The following is a 20,343-nucleotide window of genomic DNA, read 5'->3' on the forward strand; positions in this document are numbered from 1 at the left end:
TGCCAGTGGAACTCCTGCAGGGAAATAGCATGAACAATGGAAAATGGCCATTTACACAGTTTCTGTTGTTGTGTCGGAGTTATGGTGAAAACTCCTCGTGGAATTTTCAGGCCTCTTCTGCTCTGAAGAGATGTTTGAGCACAGATAAACAAACCACAGGCGACATCCACAGTATCAGTATGCAAACCACAAATTCTTGAAATTGACTTCTGCTACTAGAAATTAATTCGGCTTCGTTGCCTCCTACTCAGTATGCTTTCCTCATTATCTTCTGCGTAGTGTATTTCTTTGGCTTGTTTGTAAGTGTGGACCATTTGGGTAATGTTGCACAACCTTTTTTCCCTTTAAGCCTGAAAATATTTGGAATACTGTATTAAACCACCATATAAACTGTGTGTGCCTGAGCACAGCAGAGCCTTTTATAACATTGCAATGTTTTCTATGATAATTTTTCTTCTGGAGTGAGCTGTTTTGTCGTAGTACACAAGTCGGATGTTTTGCCTTGGCTTTTGTACAAAATCTCAACCTGAGTTAAATTAAGCTTCTGGAAGGAGGAAGAGAAAGATGTGGGTTAAATTTAGCACTCTTAATTTTGTCTTTCAAGTTTTTATCACTTAGTTTAGTCAGCTAAAAATATGTTTCCAAAAAACATCACCTATGAATCACTGAAAGTAATAGCACTTTTTTTTAAAATTGCATCTGTTGTAAATAATCTGTTCAAGTACTCTGAAAACCTTCCATAATATTATCTGATTTGGGTTATGGTGAGTGTTTCTTGGCCACTCGACAAATTGAACCGCCCAGAAGCAGTCAAAAGTTTCTCCCCTCCCTTGCTCTCTCCAACTCTGTCTTGTAGAAGCAGCTTAGCGGAACAAACAGCCCATTAATAAACTATTTTTAGTAAAATAAAAACAGAAAATGCTGGAAAAGCTCAGCAAGTGAGGCAGCATCTGTGGAGAAAGAAACAGAATTAACGTTTCAGGTCGAAGACCTATCGTCAGAACTGGAGGATGTTAGTTTTTAAGCAAGTACAGAGCCAGGGAAAGGGGGGGGGCAGGAGAGGAGGAAAGAACAAAAGGGAAGGTCTATGATAGGGTAGAGGGCAAGAGTGATAAATGACAAAAGGGATGATGGTGCAAAGCAGGGAGGGTGGTAATGGGACAGGTTAGGAAACAAAAGATTGGTCTAGAGTAGCTGTAAATGGCAACAGCAGAACCATTATCAGCACTTGCTGTCTGAAAAAATGGGAGCAGTGGTTAGGGACCAGTGGTTATGATCTGAAGTTATTGAAATCAATGTGTCCGGAAGGTTGTAAAGTGCCTAAACGAAAGATAAGGTGCTGTTCCTTGAGCTTACGCTGAGCTTCATTGGAACCGTGTAAGAGGCCGAGGACAGAGAGGTCAGAGTGGGAGTGGGACGGGGAATTAAAATGGCAAGGGACCGACAGTTCAGGGTCACACTTGTGGATAGAGCGGAAGTGTTCAGCAAAGCGATCACCCAATCTGTGTTTGGTCTCCCCAATGTAAGAGACTGCATTGTGTGCAGTGGATACAGTATACTACATTGAAAGAAGTACAAGTAAATCGCTGTTTCACCTGGAAGGAGTGTTTGGGGCTCTGGATGGTGGCAGGGAGGTGGTGAGGGGCAGGTGTTGCATCACCTGCGCTCGCAGGGGAAGGTGCCGTGAGGAGGAGAGTGGGTGTTGGGGGGTGATGGAAGAGTGGACCAGGGTATCGCGGAGGGAGCGGTCCCTTCGAAATGCTAGGAGGGGAGGGGAAGATGTGTTCGGAGGCGGTGGAAATGGCAGAGGATGATACGTTGAATGTGGAGGCTGACTGGGTGGAAGGTGAGGACAAGGGGGGACCCTATTGTGATTCTGAGAGGGAAGGGAAGGGGTGAGGGCAGAAGTGCGGGAAATAGGACTGACACTGTCGAGGGCTCTGTCAACTACAGTGGAGGAGAATCCTCGGTTGAGGAAAAAGGAAGACACATCGGAAGCACTGGTGTGGAAGGTGGCATCGTCAGAACAGATGAGACTGAGAAACTGGGAGAAGGGAGTTCTTGCAGGAAGCGGGGTGGGTGGAAGTGTAATCAAGGTAGCTGTAGGCGTCGGTGGGCTTATAATATTGGTTGACAGCCTATCCCCAGAAATGGAAATGGAGAAGCCAGGGAAGGGAAAATTTGGAAATGGACCACGTGAAGGTGAGGGAAGGGTGGAAATTGGAACCAAAGCTGATGAAATTTTCCAGTTCGGGGCGAGAGCAGGAAGCAGCACTGATGCAGTCATCAATGTACCAGATAAAGAGGTGAGAGAGGGGTCCTGAATAGGACTGGAATAAGGAATGTTCCACATAGCCCACAAAAAGGCAGCTATAGCTGAGACCCATACGGATTCCCATAGTGGCACCTTTTATTTGGGGGAAGTTAGTGGAGTCAGAGTAGAAGTTGTTCAATATAAGAGCAAGTTCAGCCAGGCGGAGGAGGGAACTGGTTGGGTCTCCATTCAAGGAAGAAGCGGAGGGCCCGCAGGCCATCCTGGTGGGGAATGGAGGTGGAGAGGGACTGGGCGTCCATGGTGAAAAGGATGGGGAACTGGAAATTGTTAGTGGCGGAGGGCGTCAGAAGAGTTGTAAATGTAGGTTGGAAGAGACTAGACGAGGGGAGAAAGAGTCGAGATCGGAGGAAACAAGTCCGTGGGGCAGAACAGGCTGAAACGATGGGTCTCCCAGGGCCGTCCTGTTCGTGGATCTTGGGAAGGAGGTAAAAACGGGGTTGGGGGACTTTGAGGTTGGAGGCTGTGGCAGGGGGGTGGGGGGAGGAGAGATGAGGGTAGTACAGTGGATGTTGTCTACATGGATTTTAGTAAGGCATTTGACAAGGTCCCACATGGCAGACTGGTCAGAAAGGTAAAAGCCCATGGGATACAGGGAAATGTGATGAATTGGATCCAAAATTGGCTCAGTAACAGGAAACAAAGGTTAAAAGTCGATGGATGTCTTTGCAAATGGAAATCCGTTTCTATTGGTGTGCCACAGGGCTGTGTTGGATCCCTTGATGTTTGTGATATATAAATGATTTGGACCTTAATGTAGGGGGCATGATTGGCAAGTTTGCAGACGACACAAAAATTGGCCGTGTAGTTGATAGTGAAGAGGATAGCTGTAGACTCCAAGAAGATATCAGTGGGTTGGTGGAGTGGGCGGAAAAGTGGCAAATGGAATTCAGTACGGAGAATTGAGAGGTAATGCACTTAGGGAGGGCAAACAGTAAAAGGGAATACGCAGTAAACTGGAATATATTAAGGGGTAGAGGAAGTGAGAGACCTTGGAGTGCATGTGCACAGGTCCCTGAATGTGGCAGTACAGGTAGATAAGGTTGTGAAGAAGGCCTACGGAATGCTCTCCATTATTAGCCGAGGTATAGAATACAAAAGCTGGGATGTAATGATGGAGCTGTATAAAACGCTGGTAAGGCCACAGCTGGAGTATTGTGCGCAGTTTTGGTCACCTCAAAGTAATTGCTCTGGAGAGTGCAGAGAGGATTTACAGGAATGTTGCCAGGGCTTCAAAATTGCAGCTACGAGGAGAGATTGGATAGGCTGGAGTTGTTTTTCTTGGAGCTGAGGGGCGACTTGATTGAGGTGTACAAAATTATGAGGGGCCCAGATAGAGTAGACAGGAAGTACATGTTTCCCCTAGCGGAGAATTCAAGAACAAGAGGGCATAGATTTAAGCTGATTGGCGGAAGGATTAGAGGGGACATGAGGAAAAACTTTTTTTTAACCAGAGGGTGGTGGGTGTATGGAATTCGCTGGCCGAATTGGTGGTAGAGGCAGGGACCCTCAATTTTTTTTTTAAAAAGTACCTGGACCTGCACCTAAAGTGCTGTAAGCTGCAGGGCTACGGACCGGGTGCTGGAAGGTGGGATTAGAATGGGCACCTGGCTGTTCTTCGAGCCGGCGTGGACATGATAGGCCGAATGGCCCCCATCTGTGCTGTATCTTTTCTATGGTTCCAGAGGAGATTAGGTCAGTGATGGTCTGGGAAACTATGGCTTGATTTTCAGCGGTGGGGTCGTGGTCCAGGGGGAGGTAGGAGGTGGTGTTGGAGAGTTGGCATTCAGCCTCCACAAGATAGGGGTCTGTTCACCACATAACATTGCCGCCCTTGTCAGAAGTTTTAATGACAATGTCAGGGTTGGGCAGGAGAGAATGGAGTACTGCAAGCTCAAAGGGAGCTAGGTTAGAGTGAGCGAGGGGAGCAGAGAAATTGAGACTGCCGATGTCACGCCGGCAGTTTGCAATGAAAAGATCCATGGAGTAAGAGGCCACAGGGAGGGGTCCAGGTGGAACGAGAAGTCTGAAGACAGGAGAATGAGTCCGCTGTGCGGGCAAGACTCCTGGCCAAAGAAGTGGGCGTGGAGGCAAAGGCGACAGAAGAAGAGCTCAGCATCGTGTCGAGCTCAATTCATTGAAGTGGGGGCGTAAGGGGATGGAGTTCAAGCCTTTGCTGAGGAGTGATCGTTCGGTGTCAGAGAGGGAATGGTGAAAACACAACAGTGAGATTGGAGGGAAGGATTGGGCCAGAGGAAAGTGAAGGGGGAAGAAGGATCAGGAGTAGTGTTGGTGTCTAAGAGTGGTCGAAGTTTGTGGTCCTTGACACCTGAAAGAAGAAAAGTTTTTTTTTGTTAAAGCGACGGATGAGGCAAAGGATGAAATAGAACTGCGGACCAGGACAATTCTGAAATAGTGAATCTGTGTTGCTGAAAAGAGGTCGAGAGCATGCATGTGGCCCCAGTGTCGACTTTTAACACTGCTCCAACCTTCAAATGAAGAAAAGATCTTTCACTTCTAAAATGCCTTATCACATCACTCGGGGTGAAATGTTTGCAATATTTTTAGTAAAAGTTAGCGCGTGCACCCCAGCAGATAGATATGTATAGATAGAGATCTATCCATCTCTCACTTCTGACTAGAGGGCCAGGAGGTGATGGAGAAAACTGCAGGTCAGATTGTATGGGATTTGCTCCATGGATGTTGATGCTGAGGGTAAGCAGGTGGTTCAAGCTTTCCTTTGCTCACATCAGCACATTGATTTGAGGTTTACTGATTGTTTGATAGTGGTTTACAGCATTTATACTAACAATGTAGATCTTAAAGGCTGAGCAATGCAAGGTTAGTGTTCCAGGTTCACTGGGTGTAGCTTTTTATATCCAGTATTGTGTGAGGGCAGGATTGGGTAAGCTGTGATGCTTCTTGTGGGCAAATATCCAGCCAACATATGCTGTTGAGTTTGGCATAAAGAATTGCCATTTGAATGGGGTATGGGAGGGCACCAGATACCTATTAGAATTGTATCTAGTGAGAAGGTGGGGGGGAAAGGAAAATGGTGGCGAAAATTAACAGAAGGTGGGCGAGGAATGTTTTGCTGACTTTGAAAGGTCAATATTAACTCTCACGATGGACGGGAGAGGGCCGGGGTGAGGTTAAAAACTAAAAATCAGGAACTGCAACCCCAACCTGTCGTGTACGTGCTCGTTGCCATTTTTGCGGCTTGGGAAACCCGGCAGCCTAATGGAGATGGGAGCTGCTGCCTCCAGCAGATAAGTGTTTTTTAGAGCATTCCTTGTGGGCCAGGGGGAGCAGGAGTGATCACCCCGTCCCCTCAAGCAAACCTTCAACCTCCCTTCTGCCGATCGCGGCCTCTCCTCGCACAAAGCAGGTTTTTTGTGCAGTTACATTCGCAGCCCCAGTATCTACTTTTAACACTGCTCCAACCTTCAAATGAGAAAAAGACCTTTCACTTCTAAAATGCCCTATCGTATCACTCGGTGAAATGTTTGCAAGAATATTCAGCCAAATGGACCATCTACTCTGCCTGCTTCTGATTTCCCCAATACTGATGCATGTGTCCAGCCAATTCGCCTCACTCCATATGACATTAAAGAGCAACTGAGAGCATCAGAAACTGGTAAGGCTATGAGCCTTGACAACATCTCTGCTGTTCTGAAGACCTGTGCACCAGAACTAGCTACACTCTTAGCCAAGCTGTTCGAGTGCAACTATGATACTGGCATCTATCCAAAAATGTGAAGAATTGCCCAAGTATGTCCTAGCAGTGGAAAGAAGACAAATCTAATCCATCCATCTCTCTCAATCTTCAGTGATTGAAGGAGTCATCAACAGTGCCATCAGGTCACACCTACTCACCAGTAACCTACTCATGATGCTCAAAAAGTTGAGTTCCACCAGAATATCTCTGCTCCAGACCTCATCATGACCTTAATTCAAACATGGATGCAAGAGTTAAATGGTAGAGGACGACTAGCTGCTGTTAGCATCAAGACAGCATTTGACCAAGTATGGCATCAAGAAGCCCTAGCAAAACTGAGGTAAATGGTTATCTTGGAAAAAGCCTCCCAGTGGCTGGAGCCATGCTTGATGGGCAGGAAAATCATTGTCAGAGGTCAATCATTGTAGACCCAGGACATTGCTGCAGGAGTTCTTCAGGGCAGTGTTAACAGCCCAGCCATCTTCAGTTGCTAACATCTCCAAGTTACCCACCATCCTGATATGGACATATATTGCTGTCCCCTTTATCATCACTGGGTCAAAATCTTGGAATTCCTTACCTAACACCATTTTGGGAGCATCAACACCACAAGGATTGCAGCGGTTGAAGAAGGCCCACCACCACCTTGGGGCAGTTAGGGATGGGCAATTAATGTTGCCTTGCCAGTGTTGCCCACATCTTGAGAAACTTCAGGAAAAAAATGTCAAAGCTGTTTACATACAATGAATTATTTTTTGAGTGAAGTCACTTACTTTTAGGTGAATGTGAAAGAAGACAGGAATTTAAATAGGCCTTTTCAAGTCCTTGGGATTCCTTGAAGTGCTTTAGTCAGTGAAGTTTAGTCACTTGCTCTGTAGGCAAATATGGCAGCCAATTTTGAGTGCACCAAGTTCCAACAGGTGAGTTAATGATCAGTTAATCTGTTTTGGTTGAGGGACGTATATTTACTAGGGCACCGAGAATGCTGCTTTCTTTCTGAATAAGCCATGGGATATTTTATGTCCACTTGAGCAGGCCTCTGTTTATTGAATCATCTGAAAGCTAGCACATTCAGTAGTAAGCACTTGCTCAGTAACGCACTGGCATGTCAGGCTAGATTATGTGCTCAAGCCCTGGAGTGAGGCACAAACTTCTCACTCCGTGATGGTGAAATACCAACTGTGCTAAGTATTTCAATCAAAAGCCTCCATGAACGCACCGAATTAGTTTTTGAAAACACTTGCCCTTTAGAAAAGGCGATGCAATAGTTTGGAACTGAGGGAAGTCAGATTGATTGACTGACTTGGTAATCTCCATTTGGCTCTTAAGCTTTCAGCAATGTTACAAAGTGGATCATGTATATTTTGAACAAATACAATGAACATTCACTATTAGATTGGATAAGTGGATGAGGGAAAAAGGGATTAAAGGATATGAGAGCATGGCGGGTAACTGTGATTTGTACTATTTTCTCGTGTGGAGGGTAAACACTGGGCCTGTTTCCTTGTTGTATCTTATGTATAATAAATAACGTTGTGGAAAGATGCAGTGACTGTCAATGCTGCTTCATTAGAAGGTTGGTGCTGGGGTTAAATACACTTTTTTTTTGTACACATCGAGCTCGCTTCCTGTGGCCATGTTTTTTTAAATGTCAGCACTAGATGAAGGATTCCATATTGCACGGTTTTGCCCAAGGGACTGGACTATATTTTACTACCTCCCTACAAGCGTGCAACTTTGATCTGGTGACAATTTCCAGAGGTTTTAAAGACTGAATCTATTTGATTAGCGTTAAGGAACAGAAAAAGAGCTGTTATATTGCTGGGTGTTTACTACAGACCCCCAAATAGTGAGAAGGCGATAGAGGAGCAAATTTCAGAGAAATGTAAAAATAATAGAGCAGTAATATAGTAGAGGACTTCACTTACCCTAATATAAGCTTTGGAAAAAAGTGTAAAGGGCAAGGAGGGTGAAGAATTCCTAAAATGTGTACAGGAGAACTTTCTTAATCAGTATATTTCTAGCCCAATGAGGAAAGAGGCAGTGTGGATGTAGTTCAGGGGAATGAAGTAGGACAAGTGGAGTGTGTTTCAGTGGGAGAACATCTGGGTAATAGTGATCATAATATAATTAGGTTTAAAGTAGATACGGAAAGGGACAAAAAAATCTGGTGAAAATACCCAACTGTGGAGAGTTAATTTCAGTGATTTGAGAAGGGATCTAGCACAGGTGGACTGGAAACACAGATTGGCCAGGAAAACGGTAAATGAGCAGAAGCTCTGACCACAATCTTTCAATCCTCCTTGGATATGGGAGTGGTGCTAGAGGACTGGAGGATTGCAAATGTTACACTCCTATTCTGAAAAGGAGAGAATCTGATCAACTTCAGGCCAGACAGTCTAATGTCAGTGGTGGGAAAACTTCGAGTCCATCGTCAAGGACAAAGTTAATTCTCATTTGGAGAAGCATGGGTTAATAAGGGATAGCCAGGATGGATTTGTTAATGGCAAATTGTGTCTGACTAATCTGAGTTCTTTTGAAGTATCAGAGAGGGTTGATGAAGGTAGTGCAGTAGATGTGTGTATATATGGACTTTCTAAAGGTATTTGATAAAGTACCACAAAACAGACTTATTTGGAAAATAGAAGCTCATGGGCTTAAACGTATGGTGGTAACTTGGGTATGTAATTGGCCAAGGGATAGGAGGCAGAGAGCAGTGGTGAACAGATGGTTTTTCTTACCGGAGAGAAGTATGCAATGGGGTCCCCGAGGGATTGGCATTAGGACCATTGCTTATATATAAATAACCTGCACTTAGGTATAGAGTGTACAATTTTAAAGTTTGTGGATGATACAAACTTGGCAATGTATTAAATAGTGAGGAGAATAGTAGCAGATTTCAGGAGGACATAAACAGACTGGTGAAATGGGCAGACATGTGGCAGATGCAGTTTAATGCAGATAAGTGTGAAGTGATGCGTTTTGGTAGGAAGAATGAGGGGAGCCAATATGAACAAAATAGCACAATTTTAAAGGGGGTGCAGGAACAGAGATACAGGAACAGGTGAACACACAAAAGGTGGCAAAACAAGTTGTGAAGGCTGCTTTTTTTAAAAAAAAAAGCATATGGGATCCTTGCTTTATAAATAGAGGCATCGAGTACAAAAGCAAGGAAGTTATGCTAAAGCTTTATAAAACACTGGTTAGGCCTCAGCTGTAGTATTGTTAAATTCTGGTCACTTCATTTTAGGAAGGATGTCAAGGCCTTAGAGAGGGTGCAGAAGAGAATGGTACCAGGGATGAGGGACTTCAGTTATGTGGAGAGACTGGAGAAGCTAGGGTTGTTCTCCTTTACAGCACAGAAGGTTAAGAGGAGATTTAATGGAAGTGTTCAAAATCATGAACTGTTTTGATAGTGTAAATAAGGAGATACTGTTTCTAGTGGCAAGTGGATCGGTAATCAGAGGACACAGATTTAAGGTGATTGGCAAAAGAACCAGAGGTGACATGAGGAAACTTTTTTTATGCAGAGTTGTTACGATCTGGAATGCACTGTCTCAAAGGGTGGTGGAAGCAGATTCGGTAACAACTTTCAAAAGGGAATTGGAGAAATACTTGCAGGGGAAAAATTTACAAGGCTATAGGGAAAGAGCTGGGGAGTGGGACTAATTGGGTAGTGCCCTTCAAAGAGCCGGCTTGGGCACAATGGGTCGAATGGCCTCCTCCTCTGCTGAAACATACTATGATTGAATACAAAAACAAAAAGTATGCTAACCCTTTCAAATCACTGGTTAGGCCTCAGCTTGAGTATTGTGTACAATTCTGGGCACCACACTTTAGGAAGGATGTTGAGGCTTTGGAGATGGTACAGAGGAGGTTTACCAGGATGATACCAGGGATGAGGGACTTCAGTTATGTGGAGTGATTGGGGAAACTGGGATTGTTCTCAGAATAATTGGTTTTGATGAAGCAAATAGGGAGAAACAGTTTCCACTGGCAAAGTAGGTCAGTAACCAGAGCCCATAGATTTAAAATAATTGGTAAAAGAACTAAAGGGGAAATGAGAATTTTTTTTTTCAGAGGGTTGTTAAGATCTGGAATGCACTACCTGAAAGGGTGGTGGAAACAGATTCCGTAAGAACTTTCAAAAGGCAATTGGACGTGTACTTGAAGACCACTAATTTGCAGGGTTATGGGGAAAAAGCTGGAGAGTGGAATTAAATTGGACAGCTCTTTGAAAGAGCCGGCACAGGCAGGATGGGCCAAATAGCAGCCTCCTGGGCTGTAAGATTCTATGATTTGCCTGTTGCCACATTTTCATAAGCTGCTTGTCCTACAAAATCTTATTTCTTGAATGTGCTCTAATCATTTGCCATTTCTGCTTTTACCAGGTGTGTGTTTGGCTGCTGTCTGATCCCATTTTGTGTTGATGGTCTTCAGGATGTGGAACACGTTTGTCCAAATTGTGGAGTGCATCTTGGTAGCTGCAAGCGCCTGTAAAACTCGAGAGTCAGCAATGCTCTGTGAAACGCCAGATTTCCTTCCTGCATCTTGACCGGATGTTTTTCTTGTAAAACCTGATTATTTGTATTGTTCAAATGAAAATTTATACTTTCACTTACAGAATGTGAACTGCTTGGTTATGGAGCCCATGCAGTAAAATTTCTCAAGTCGGAGACTGGCTGCTGCCTGCCTGTCTTCATAATTTAATCTGCTAATGAAAGATCTCTGGTCCTCTAAATTTCATTAGCAATCATTTAATTATGGGGGAAAATGGCCATTCTCCTTTTTTTTCAATGAGTAATTTTGTCATTTGGTTTAAATTGTTTTACATAGTTTTTGACAATTAGTTTAAATCTTTACGATTTCTGCTGCAAGTTTTGAAAATTGCTTGAATTCTGAGAATAGTCCAACAAGAATTTGGCTTACTCCTGTACATAATACTTCTGAAAAGGAATGCTGTGCTCTAACTGGTAATTTTGATGGTAGAATCATTACGATTGTGATTCTAATGCCAACAATGTGCTAAATAAAAGCCTACATTAAAGGTAGAGCAAAACCCCACTATCACTTAATGTGCTCACTGCGGCTTGACCTGAAATCTGATGGTGATCTGACACCTTTTAATGGGCTTGTTTGTCAGTCTGTGTACTTTCTTTCATTTGAGGTGAAACCTGTTGAATTGCAGGGCATGTTAGCACAGATATACTCACCTAATGCTACTGCCCAGACAGTTGAAAACACTTCCATTTCTAATCCTAGAGAATTAGATATATCACTCCTTTTTAACTAACTTAATCTTGATAAATATAGTACTACAAAAAAGGTTGAGCACCCTAATGTAGGAAATTAAATTGAGAACTTTGGAAGTTCACAGGAATGCTTTACCATCAAGATCCATTATTAAATATGGAGAAACTCACTGTCTTATGGAAATGGATTCCAATCAAAGTTTGATTTCCTGGGATGGTATGCCACTACATAAGTATGCCTGATGGAGGGTATAAGGGAGAGGCAAAACTGAAAGAACCAAACATTAATCAAACCTGTGCTCTGTACATCCAAATGATATCCATAGGGGCCAGCCAGGTGCGTCTGCACCAATAGTCAGGTCTTTGTGTTAATGACAATCTTATTGTAGTGGATGAGATGTTCTTTGTTATAGAAAGCGATGAAATTCACTGCAAATATCAACAACTTTCATTGCAGTATATAGAATGTGAGGCAGAAATAAGATTCTTCATTGGACACAAATAGATTCACAAACTAGTATAAAGCAGGTAACTAATCTAAACTCTTTCAGAATAAAACAGAAGCCATAGACTAAAAGTACATGACAAGAGAAGCCTGCAGACCTTTTCCTAATATACATTTTGGTTATCTATTTTGGATGTTCTCAGATATTTGAGGAAAAAAATACTAGTATCACTAACTCTACTTCTTGGAAAGGCAGTGAAGCATTTTGGAATCATTGGAACAAATTCTTAATTTTAACCTAACTTGCCTGGCGGGGAATTGACTGGATTGGCTGCTTGTTTTACTTCAACGTCAACGGAAATAAATTCGGGCAGGGCGTAAAATGGGGGACCAAATCCGATCCTGGGCGGGTTAGGTTAAAATTACCCCCCCCCACCCAAACTTTTATTTAAATTGGGCCTGTAACAATGAGCACAATTATATATAAACTCTTAGATTGCTGAGGCTTATCCATCAGTTACTGGTGAAAGCAGCAGGATTGCTTGTGAAAACTGCAATATTGAATCTGCTTTAACCAATTGTGACCTGTTTTAAGCTTATATTGCAGTTAATGTAATTTTTGTTAAACTTTCAAATGGAATAATTCTGATTTCAGACTTCATTTGTATATCTACACTTTTGGCACTAATCTAAAATAGTACTGAAGAATAAATATCTTTTTATATTTGAATGTAACCTGTTCTAATCAGTTATGTGCCCATATATACTTTAAACTTAATACCAAAGAGTTTTTGTAACCATCTTTTAATTGGCAATAAAAGTATATTTTATGTATATGAAGTTGTGACTTGCAGGTGCCATTTATAAACATTTTTACAAGATTGCAAAGAATATTTCATAAGCAGTAAGTTTGTTTTTACATTTTATGTCTATTTTACAGAAATTTCTGCAAGAGGAGGATGATAGTTATGGGAAAGGACCATTCTGGCCATATTTATTGTTTTTCTTTGTGTAATTAGACTTTTATTCACTAAATAAATGCAAAATGGCCAGTACCAGAAGAAAGTTCAAATCTGTTGCATCTATTCATCCTTCATGATGAACTCTGCCATTTAGGAGAGATACTTTAGACTCTGGTATTTATCACTGCCCACAAGTGTGCAGGAGCTTGGGCTGGGCAATAGGATGCCACAGGTGCCAGCTTGGCTGCTGCAGAGGATTCGGATGCTGACTTTGAGGGCCCAGTCTAGGAGGCTGATGGGCTTATACCAAGAAATGCTAGGGGTGCTGGGCAGCCTGCTGGTGAGCTTGCATGCAATGTCTCAGCACGTGGAGTCCAGGTCCAACTTGTGTCGGGGCTTCATGCAGACCATTTATCCAACGTGGAGCGTGTGGTCTGTGCCATATACTTGACAGTGGTGCCCATCATGATGGAGCCTCTGCTAACGGCTTCTATGGCAGTTCATACTGATGTTGTGGAAGCTCAGAGGGCTGTCATCCTAACCATCCATCCCCTTGTTCGCACAGAGCTGTCGGTGTGCTGAGGTGCAGTCCCAGGATTGTCTTCCTAAGTTCCTAAGTCCTAGAGGACTGGTGCAGGATGAATGAATCATAACTACTAGCGGGCAGAGACCTGCATAATGTGTTGCATTTGGTCACAAACAAGCTGGAATCCTTCAATTTAGAAAGATACCAGGGTGGTGATGGGGAACAGCAAAACAACATGGGTGCAGTCTATGGTACCTTGAACCCTGGTGAAAGTGATACAGATGGTTCTCCTGGCAGAGAGAGCCTCGGTGACCTCCCCAGTTCAAAGGTGCACAGCAAATTGGGAGATGTTGGTGATGTCACCTGCTGTAGCTGGGAATGACCCCATGGCATAAAAGTTAAGGGCCACGGTGAACTTGAAAGCCACTGGCAGTGCCATCCATGCCCTGGTTGGAGGCTCAAGTTATGGCTGCAGAAGGTGATATAGCTCAGTGATGGCCTCCTTGTTGAGTGGGAAGACTCCTGACATGTAGCTCTTCATTGAAGTTGAGGTATGAGAAGTGCTCCTTCAAGGCCCGCTGTAGGCACGGCCTCCTTCTCCCAGCTGCTCCTGCTTTCTACTGTCGTCTTTGCTGCTCCCCATCATCCTCCAGCCCAAAAGGCAAACCTACCCAAGACTAGAGTAAAATTATTCTCGAGGCAAAGGAAAGCAGTCCAGCACCAGCAAAGAGCCAAAGTCATAATTCAGTTGTTGAACGTAGAAAATAGCCCCAAAAAGGCCCAGAAGTAAACTAGCAGCCAAAGATGACAAACTAGCATCTAATCTGTATGAGCCCTTTAAACAGCACTCCTGCAGGTTCCTTGCTGCCTGTTGGTGCCATGATTCGCTGGGTGAGTTTATCATAAGGTGAGTCAGGTGTTGAGAGATGAATTTCACGAGAGGGACCTACAACACACTTAGGACTTTATTTAAATATTATAATTAGTCCTTCGAACATTTCCGGCACGCCCCCAGCATACCCACAGAGGAGTTTGATCCAATATGGCGGACGGCACACTTCCGCCGCGGAATAAGCATACGCACACCATCTACCATACTTGACCCTTTAGCCATTTTCGGGCACAGTGTGATCCAATTTCTAGGCCACTGCCTCGGCGGTGAGCATGCTGTGCCAGTGCCTGTGATTTGTTGCCTCATCACAATAGTATTTTATTTCTTGTGTTTATCAGAAACGTACATGGTGGCATCTGTTTAATAACTCATCCCAGAACAACTATGTCCACAGTGTTTCATCCTGATTCTTGCCCTCTGCCCCCTCCCCCCCCCCCCCCCCCCACCTTGCAATTGCTCAGGAATTCTTCAGAGCTCTGCCCTCTTCCATTCTGTTCCTTCAAATCAATAATCTTCTCCACTCATTATCCAACTCCATCCACTCTTTTAAGGATTTTCCACACTACAGTCACATTGCATTTGTGCAATGATCACAACCTCTAGTCTCCTCAGTGCAATGGCTGAATCATTCAGTCTTCTTTGTATCTTTAAACAGGGCAGTGAAAACTTCTTCCATTTCCTCACAAACAATATCTTCATGTCTCTTGCAAGTCTAACCAACAGCTATCCTCTTTACCTTAAGAACATAAGAAATAGAAGCAGGAGTAGGCCATCCGGCCCCTCGAGTCTGCTCCGCCATTCAACAAGATCATGACTGATCATCTACCTCAACGCCATTTTCCTGCTCTATCCCCATATCCCTTGATGCCTTTCATATCTAGAAATCCATTGATCTCTATTTTGAATGTACTCAATGACTGAGCCTCCACAGCCCTCTGGGGTAGAGAATTCCAAAGATTCACCACTCTGAGTGAAGAAATTTCTCCTCATCTCAGTCCTAAATGGCCTACCCCTTATTCTGAGACCATGACCCCTGGTTCTAGACTCCCCAACCAGGGGAACCATCCTCCTTGCATCTACCCTGTTGAGCTCTGTAAGAATTTTGTATGTTTCAATGAGATCACACCTCATTTTTCTAAACTCTAGAGAATACAGGCCTAGTCTATTCAATCTCTCCTCATACGACAATCCCCCCATCCCAGGAATCAGTCTGGTGAACCGTCGTTGCACTCCCTCTGTGGCAAATGTATCCTTTCTTAGGTAAGGAGACCAAAATTGTACACAATACTCCAGGTGTGGTCTCATCAAGGTCCTATATAATTGCAGTAAGACATCTTTACTCCTGTACTTTAATTCCATCCTGTATAATTCTCCATCAGTTGACATTTTTGACCTATCACTGCTTTCCTCAAGTGGAACTCCATTTCCTGTTTTGTGCAGAAGACTTTGTTCCCTTCATCAACTCTTAACTCTCTCTAATGGCCAAGTGCTGTCAATGCTTAAAGAGTGCTTCTATATATGATGTAACGGAGAGGGTTGATGTGTATATGCACTTTCAAAAGGCATTTGATAAAGTACCACATAATAGATTTGTAAGCAAAATTAAAGCCCATGGGATTAAAGGGATAGTGGTAGCGTGGATACAAAATTGGCTAGGAGAGAGCAGTGGTGAATGTTATTTGTCAGACTGGAGGGAAGTATACAGTGGTGTTCCCCAGGGGTCAGTATTAGGACCATTGCTCTTTTTAATATATATTAATGACCTAGACTTGGGTATACAGGATATAATTTCAAAGTTTGCAGATGACACAAAACTCACGAATGTAGTAAACAATGTGCAGGATAGTAACAGACTTCAGGAGGACATTGACAGAATGGTGAAATGAGCAGACACATGGCAGTTGAAATTTAACATTATGAAGTGATACATTTTGGTAGGAAGAATGAGGAAAGGCAATATAAATGAAATGGTACAATTTTAAAGGGGGTACAGGAACAGAGAGACTTGGGGGTGTATGTACACACATCTTTGAAGGTGGCAGGACAAGTTGAGAAGTCTGTTTAAAAAAACATACGAGATCTTGGGCTTTATTAATAGAGGCATCGAGTACAAAAGCAACAAAGTTATGTTAAACCTTTGTAATACACTGGTTAGGCCTCAGTTGGAGTATTGTGTTCAATTCTGGGCACCACATTTTAGGAAGGATTCAAGCCTTAGAGAGGGTGCAGAAGAAATTTACTAGAATGGTACCAGGGATGAGGGACCTCAGTTATGTAGAGAGACTGGAGAAGCTGGGGTTGTTCTCCTTAGAACAGAGAAGGTTAAGAGGAGATTTGATAGAGGTGTTCAAAATCATGAACATTTTTAAGCACTAAGCTCCCACATTGCTATTATTTACATTGATTAGTTCAAATTATTGGATAATTCAATTTTTATATTAAAAAATGACAATTATCCAGAATAGATTGTATATCTGATTAGTTGCTTGTTTTGGAAGAGGAAGAGGGTGTCTGCAAAAAGCCATAAGCAGGAGGTGTATTCACACCTATGACAGACTGCCCACACCCATCCTTATCCAACCACCAGTGCATACAAACTGAGGGTGAGAAGATCTGCCTTTGCTGCCTGATCTTCACCAGGCAGTCACAGAATTACGCCTTCACCACAAACCAGTCCTTCAGACAAGTTCCATGACGATATCAGCCCTGCTAGTGTCTATCAAAGTGACCACTGCCTTGAACCTTTATGCTAGTGGATCTTTCCATGCAACAGAAGGGGAATATATGCCATGTATCTTAATTGGCAGTGCAACAAAGTATAAAACAGGTGACTGATGTTTTGTTTGTCTCAGCAAATTCCTTCATCACTTTCCCCATGGAAAGTCGGCAGCAGCATGAGAGCACTGTACGTTTTCTGTGTTGGTTTCTCAAAAGTGTAGGACATTATTGATAGCATACATGGTCATACAGGCCCTTATCCCCAATCCTATAGTCTTCATAAACAGTAAGGGGATCCATTTCATTAATATACACAAAATTATGCGCATGGATGCCCTCTATGTGATGCAGCATCAGCCCATTCAGCTGCAGCAGCTGCTCTCAGTTCCTCAAGAGCAAGGGTTTCACCTGTCTAAATATGCAAAACATTTTGAGCTCCCAGAAATTTTTTGTTTCAGGATTTATTTTTAAATCATCAGTGTGGCACAATCGCAGCTCAATACCACACTTCATCTGGAGAGAGATTTGAATTATAACATTGAGCACTATTTTCTCTATAAGCTCACATGCATTGTCCCTACAATTTAGTTATCTGTTTTGGACTGTTATGTTTTATGAAAAGTGTTGTAAAAAAATAACTTACAAACTATACTGGCTAGCCTCCTCCACCTTGCTGTACCTTAAGATGTCAGCCTTGGTTTAGTGGTAGCATTCTCACCTTTGAGTCAAAAGGTTGTAGCTTCAAGTCCCACTCCTGAGACTTAAGTGCATAGTCTAGGCTGACACTTAAGTGCAGTACTGAGGGAGCTCTGCACTGTCCGAGGTGCCTTCTTTTGGCTGAGACGTTAAACCGAGGCCCCGTCTGCTCTCTCAGATGGACGTAAAAGATCCCATGGCACTATTTCGAAGAAGAGTAGGGGAGTTCTTCCCGGTGTCCTGGCAAATATTTATCCCTCAACCAGCATCACTAAAACAGATTATCTGGTCATTATCTCATTGCTGTTTGTGGGACCTTGCTGTGTGTAAATTGGCTGCCATGTGACAGTGACTACACTTAAAAATTAAAGTACTGCCTGTAAAACACCTTGGGATGTGAAAGGCATGCTTTCTTTGGCTTTGTATCCATTTTTGTCTGATTACGCCTCTGTGAAGCACCTTGGGACATGTTTCTGTGTGACAGATGCTATATAAATACAAGTTGTTGCTAAGTAATCTTCTTCATGTAATTATTATGAGTAGGTTATAAAATCACAGATTGCTTGTAAATCCTAAATGTCATCTGTAATCGCGTTAAAGTGATTGATAAGATACCCAAATTATAGCAGTTTTACATGTACCAGAGTATTTCTGACAAGTTTATGAGTGGAGTGGGAGGTATTAAACCTTCAACTGTACGTTGTACACCACATGTGTAGTTATGTTTTAGTCATGCGCACACCTAAAAATTAGTGTCTGTGATCGTCCAAGAATGCATTACAGCTGCATTTAATTTAAATAAAAGCTTGTATGGTTATACAATAACATTACAGCTTTTACACAAAAAGTATTCTATTATCAGCAGTCAACCAATAGTAACAGACAGGACAGATCCTGCAGTGAAAGAAAGACTGACTTGCATTTATATAGGACCTTTCACAAACTCAGGATGCCCCAAAACACTTTACAGCCAATGAAGTACTTTGAAGTGTGGTCACTTGTAATGAAGGAAATAATGTCGTAATAATTAAAAAAGCTTACTTCCATATAATAAAATACTTAAAGCTACAACATATAACACTGTCGATTCCAGCACTGAAATGAAATTAATTGCTAAGGAACAAAATACAAATTGGATAGGTATTTGAGGCAGTGGGCAATTGAGGGGTGACCAGATCGGTTGCAGTCTTTTGAGGGCCTGTACTGTGTAATTCCTGAAAGGAGGGCACATATTTGCTTTACGGCGTGAGCTTAAGGGGCACTACAGATATTCTCTTATCCTTCACCAAAATTTACACAAGCTCTTAAATATTAAAGACCGAAGTGGAGATGAAAGGAGAAAAAAACATTAAATGAAGAATTAAATGAAAAATGAAGAGTGTACATTCCCTGCGCCTGAATGGTGAGAACCAAGATGCCCCCAGTATTGGCTCTCGGGTCTCATTTCCATTGAGCTAGTGTGATGCAAACAACCAGCCAAGATCGGGCCATTGCTAACGTCGCAGTGGCCTTCGGGTAAGTGAGGGCCTGGGGTCAGAAGATAGGAGGCTGGGGAGGGGGATCCGAGGCCAGGGTCGGGAGATTGGAGGCTGGGAAGGGAGATTGGAGGCTGGGAAGTGGGATTAGAGGCCGGGGGTCGGGAGATTGGTGACCAGGGGTCAACAACAACAACAACTTGCATCTATATAGTAAAACATCCCAAAGCACTTCACAGGAGCGATTATCAAACAAAATTTGACACCGAGCCACACAAGGAAATACAAGGACAGGTGACCAAAAGCTTGGTCAAAATGGTAGCTTTTAAGGAGTGTCTTAAAGGGGGAGAGAGAGGTAAGGAGGGAATTTCGGTGCTTACGGCCATGGCAGCTGAAAGCACAGCCGCCAATGGTAGAGCAATTAAAATCGGGGATGCACAAGAGGTAAGAATTGGAGGAGCGCAGAGATCTTGGAGGGTTGTAGGGCTGGAGTTGGTTACAGAGATGGGGAGAGGTGAGACCATGGAGGGATTTGAAAATAAGGATGAGAATTTTAAAATTAAGGCGTTCCCGGACCGGGAACCAAGGCAGGTCAGCGAACACGGGTGATGGATGAACCGAACTTGGTGCGAGTTAGGATACGGGCAGCAGAGTTTTGGATGAGCTCAAGTTTATGGAGCATGGAAGATGGGAGGCCGGCCAGGAGAGCATTGGAATAGTCGAGGTAACAAAGGTATGAATGAGGGTTTCAGCAGCAGATGAACTGAGGCAGGGGGATGGATGGAGACGGCTGATGTTATGGAGGTGGAAGTAAGCGGTGTCGGTGATGGAGCGAATATGTGGATGGAAGCTCATCTCAGGGTCAAATAAAACGCCAAGGTTGTGAACGATCTGGTTCAGCCTCAGACAGTGGCCAGGGAAAGGGATGGAGTCAGAGGCTAGGGAGTGGAGTTTGTGGTGGGGACCAAAGTCAGTGGCTTCGGCCTTCCTAATATTTAGTTGGAGGAAAGTTTTGCTCATCCAGTACTGGATGTCGGACAAGCAGTGTGACAAATCAGAGACAGTGGAGGCCGGGAAGTGGGATCGGAGGCCGGGGATCGGGAGATTGGAAGCCAGGAGGGTCGGGAGATCGGAGGCTGGGGAGTGGGATCGGAGGCCAGGGATCGGGAGATCAGAGGCCGGGGGGTCGGGAGATCAGAGGCCGGGGAGTGGGATCGGAGGCCGGGGGGTCAGGTGATCGGAGGCTGGGGATCGGGAGATCGGAGGCCGGGGGTTTGGGAGATCGGAGCCTGGTGGATCGGGAGATCGGAGGCAGGGGGGTTGGGTG

The 20,343-nt window shown here is 43.7% G+C and overlaps 1 protein-coding gene and 1 long non-coding RNA gene across 2 annotated transcripts in view; one reads left to right on the plus strand and one right to left on the minus strand.

Annotated features, from left to right (window-relative positions):
- The window catches only part of LOC137340595 (lipopolysaccharide-induced tumor necrosis factor-alpha factor homolog), a 39,644-nt gene extending 26,832 nt beyond the window's left edge, over positions 1-12,812 (plus strand). The window contains exon 5 of the mRNA XM_068003154.1: positions 10,442-12,812. Coding sequence (XP_067859255.1) covers positions 10,442-10,550 — 109 coding nt within the window. The 3' untranslated portion in view covers positions 10,551-12,812. The remainder of the gene's footprint in view (positions 1-10,441) is intronic.
- LOC137340596 (uncharacterized) overlaps positions 1-20,343 on the minus strand; it is a 38,539-nt gene that overhangs the window by 17,818 nt on the left and 378 nt on the right. The window lies entirely within an intron of this gene.

This window comes from Heptranchias perlo, chromosome 22 (genome assembly GCF_035084215.1).
Source record: "Heptranchias perlo isolate sHepPer1 chromosome 22, sHepPer1.hap1, whole genome shotgun sequence".
In the NCBI taxonomy this organism is placed as follows: domain Eukaryota; kingdom Metazoa; phylum Chordata; class Chondrichthyes; order Hexanchiformes; family Hexanchidae; genus Heptranchias; species Heptranchias perlo.